This window comes from Corvus brachyrhynchos, unplaced genomic scaffold (assembly GCF_000691975.1).
Source record: "Corvus brachyrhynchos isolate BGI_N302 unplaced genomic scaffold, ASM69197v1 scaffold65, whole genome shotgun sequence".
Lineage (NCBI taxonomy): Eukaryota > Metazoa > Chordata > Aves > Passeriformes > Corvidae > Corvus > Corvus brachyrhynchos.
The window spans coordinates 1,957,292-1,961,023 of NW_008238365.1; the positions used below are offsets into that span (position 1 = coordinate 1,957,292).

The 3,732-nt window shown below is 49.4% G+C and overlaps 1 protein-coding gene across 1 annotated transcript; it reads left to right on the forward strand.

Annotated features, from left to right (window-relative positions):
* The first annotated feature begins 75 nt into the window (after positions 1-75).
* IQCC (IQ motif containing C) lies at positions 76-1,660 on the forward strand. The gene is made up of 4 exons (XM_008635192.2): positions 76-138; positions 652-1,030; positions 1,139-1,248; positions 1,395-1,660. Exons 1-4 carry the CDS (start codon positions 76-78, stop codon positions 1,497-1,499), a joined length of 657 nt encoding a protein of 218 aa, XP_008633414.2. The 3' UTR covers positions 1,500-1,660.
* Positions 1,661-3,732: the final 2,072 nt, after the last annotated feature.

Genomic DNA, 3,732 nt, shown 5'->3' on the forward strand with positions numbered 1-3,732 from the left:
GGGGAACATTCCCGGGAGTCGGGGGTGGAGGGGAACATTCCCGGGAATCGGGAGTGGAGGGGAACATTCCCGGGAATGGGGAGCGGGGAGAACACTCCCAGGAATCGGGAGCTGAGGGAACATTCCCGGGAATGGGGAGTGGGGAGAACATTCCCAGGAATCGGGAGCGGAGGGGAACATTCCCGGGTGTCGGGAGCTGGGGGGAACATTCCCAGGAATCGCGATATTTTCTTATATATATTTTCTTTTATATATTTTCTTTTGTATATTTTAATAGTTTCTTTTATATTTCCTTTCTATTTCTTGGTATTTTCCTCTGTATTTTCTTCATATTTTCTTCCTATTCATCTTCATATTTTCTTCATATTTTCTCTTCCATTTTATTTTTATTTCTTGATATTTTCTTTGTATTTTCTTCCTATTGATCTTCATATTTTCTTCATAGTCATCTTCATATTTTCTCTATATTTTCTTCCTATTCATCTTCATATTTTCTTCATATTTTCTCTTCCATTTTATTTTTATTTCTTGATATTTTCTTTGTATTTTCTTCCTATTCATCTTCATATTTTCTTCATATTTTCTTCCTATTCATCTTCATATTTTCTTCATATTTTCTTCATATTTTCTCTTCCATTTTATTCCTTTTAGACTTTCTTGGGTTTTTTTAAATATTTTCCTCAGATTTTCTTTCCCTCCCCCTGTATTGGGGTTTTTTTTGGTTTATTCCTCTTTTCCCTTGGGCAGCCCCTCCCAGGGAAGCTCTTGGATCCAGGGAAGGCTGCAGAGAACAATGAGACCATTCCCAAAAAAACCCTGGAGAAGCCGGATCCCCCTGGACCAGAGCGGGCTGGGGGCTGTGGGAACACCCCCTCCTCAGCCCCCCTGCCCAGTGAGACAACCCCAAACCCCCCAAATTTGGGGTCTGGTGCTGATAAAATCCCGGGAAAGGAGGGAAGAGCCTGGACAGGGAGCGAGGAGTGGGACAACGACAGCGAATGGGACAGCAGCGACCTCGGAGCCAGCCCGGGTAAGGGACACGGATAAAAACCTCGGGAACATCTCGGGAAGGTTGGAACAACTCCCACAATCGGGATCTTTGTGATAACAATGGGATTTTCTCCCATTTTTGGGGCAGAAATCCCAGCGGACCTGCGGGGCGTGCCCCGCTCGGAGCTCCAATCCTACAGGAAGCATCTCCTGATGGAGCTGCTGTGGATCCAGCAGGCCATCGCCAGCAGGAAAAACGTGAGGAGCTGCTCCTGCCTCTTCCCAAACGGGAAAGATGGGCTGGACAGTGCCAGGGATTCCTTTTTCCAGGGATTTGGGTGGATGTGGCAGGGATTTGGCTCTGGGATTTAATCACGGGGTGCTTGGTTTTCTTGGGCTCGCAGTTCCTGCTGCTGAAACGGAAGCTGGGAATTCCCGAGCGCTCCGGAGGCGTTCCCGAGTTTTTGGATTGGTTTGGAGAAGCCCTGGAGCTGCAGCAGCACTCCTGATGGGACAGGGGCAGCTCAGGAGCAGCTCCAGCACGGTGGGATGGAGCTGGATTTTTCCGGATTTTTCACTCCAGAAAAAATGGTTTATTTCTTGGGAATGTGATATTTGGTCCGAGCAGGATTAAACATCCGCAGCCAGGGGGGTTGTGGCGTGTCCTGGAGGGATCCATCCCACCAAATCCCTGTTTTTCTTGGCTGAGCTGGATGATCCCAGTGGGAAATGGGAGGATTTTCCTTTCCAGAAGGTGCTTTTGGTGCTGGTGTGGAAGTGGAATGGCTGAGGGCAGCAGGGACCTGCAGGAACGAGCTCTTCCCACAGAACTGTGGGGGTTCCATGTGGGAATCTGGGTTTGGGATGGATCTGGGATCTCCAAGTGGGGGATTTTGGGGAATCTGAGTGTTTGGGATGGATCTGGGATCTCCAAGTGGGGGATTTTTGGGAATCTGAGTGTTTGGGATGGATCTGGGATCTCCAAGTGGGGGATTTTTGGGAATCTGGGATCTCCAAGTGGGGGATTTTTGGGAATCTGAGTGTTTGGGATGGATCTGGGATCTCCAAGTGGGGGATTTTTGGGAATCTGAGCGTTTGGGATGGATCTGGGATCTCCAAGTGGGGGATTTTTGGGAATCTGAGCTGTGTGTTTGGGATGGATCTGCAACATCCACGACCTCCAAGTGGTGGATTTTGGGGAATGGGGCTGGGATCTCGAAGTGGGGGATTTTGAGGGGTCTGGGATCTCCAAGTGGGGGATTTTTGGGAATCTGAGTGTTTGGGATGGATCTGGGATCTCCAAGTGGGGGATTTTTGGGAATCTGGGATCTCCAAGTGGGGGATTTTTGGGAATCTGAGTGTTTGGGATGGATCTGGGATCTCCAAGTGGGGGATTTTTGGGAATCTGAGCTGTGTGTTTGGGATGGATCTGCAACATCCACGACCTCCAAGTGGTGGATTTTGGGGAACACTCAAGTGCTGAGCTGGGAGGAGTTCCCCGGCTGTGCTGGGCAGGTGGGGAGGGAGGGCCCATCCCTCCTGATCCTCGGGATGAGCCTCATTCCCGCTTTTCCTCTGGCTCTGGGCGTTTCCTCCTGGGGCAGAGCCAGGAAAGGAGCTGGTGCTTTGTCAGTTCCTTCAGCTCAGGGACATTCCAGTCCAGGAACATTCCACATTCCCAAGTGCTGCTGGGGTTCCCTGCCCTGCGTGGACACTGCAGCCCTGTGGATCCTTCTGTTCTGGGATGATTTCGATTGTTTTCTTGGGAATAAACAAATTTTTCCTGATGCTGAACCTGTTCCTGCCTTCCTGATTTCTCCTGCCTCGTGCCAGGTGTGTCCATGGCATGCTTTAACCTGTTCCAGGATCTTTGGGATTTCCCAAGCAGTGACCAGAGCTGCTGCCATGGAGCTGCTGATCCATAAATCCTGCAGAGCTCACAGATCTGGATTAAATCCCTGAGGGATGCCAGTGATCCCAAGGATGGAAAAAAAAATCCCCAAAAGGTGTTGGCAGCAAAGAGCTCTGGAGAGTTCCCAGTGGGAATGTGATGGGAAAAGGGGACAGTTTGGAACACAGCACAGGTACCAGGAAGTGAATCCTTGATTTCTGTCACACCCCAGACTCTGGGATGAATCCAAGTCCCTCATCCTCATCCTCCAGGCCTGGGGAGCAGAGGATCAGTGAGCAGGGAATTAGATGCACAATGTTGTTAAATAAGGGAGGTTTTCCTGGTTTTTTTCCCAAGGAAATGCTGCTTTTCCAAGCTCTGATTCAGCTGAGCTTGGCAAGGAGGAAGCACCAAACAGAACTGATGTTTTCATAACCCAATGTCTGCCAGGAAATTTGTTCTGCATTGGATATTTCTCATCAAGAGATTTTCATTGTGTCGTCGTCCCTCTGGGAAATGCTAAAAACTCCTTTTCATCAAAAATCCATCACCAGGAGGTCACTCTGGATGATTTATTAACCATTTATTATCCCTCCAGTGCTGCACAAAACCATTTCATCGTTTTTGTCTTGAAACAGCCACCAAAAAATTCCTTAAGGCACGAAATTGGCTCAGCTTGCAACGGGGCCTGCTCCCAGCCTGGTGCTCAGGGAATCCATGGATCCTGACATCCAAACACAACTTCCCAGGTGGGACAGAGCCAAAAACTCCCTCAGCCAGAGGGGGAGGTACCTTCCAGCAGGCCCTGCTGCTCTGCTTCTCCTTCAGGAGCCAGCCACACACAACGAACA

What these genes read in the sequence shown, in the direction of transcription:
- IQCC (XM_008635192.2), top strand. Translation starts at nt 76, where the DNA reads ATGGGGAGCGGGGAGAACACTCCCAGGAATCGGGAGCTGAGGGAACAT. An exon ending in AACATTCCCGGGAATGGGGA is followed by an intron (nt 139 to 651) that starts GTGGGGAGAACA and finishes TATTCCTTTTAG; the next exon opens with ACTTTCTTGGGTTTTTTTAA. An exon ending in CCATCGCCAGCAGGAAAAAC is followed by an intron (nt 1,249 to 1,394) that starts GTGAGGAGCTGC and finishes TTGGGCTCGCAG; the next exon opens with TTCCTGCTGCTGAAACGGAA.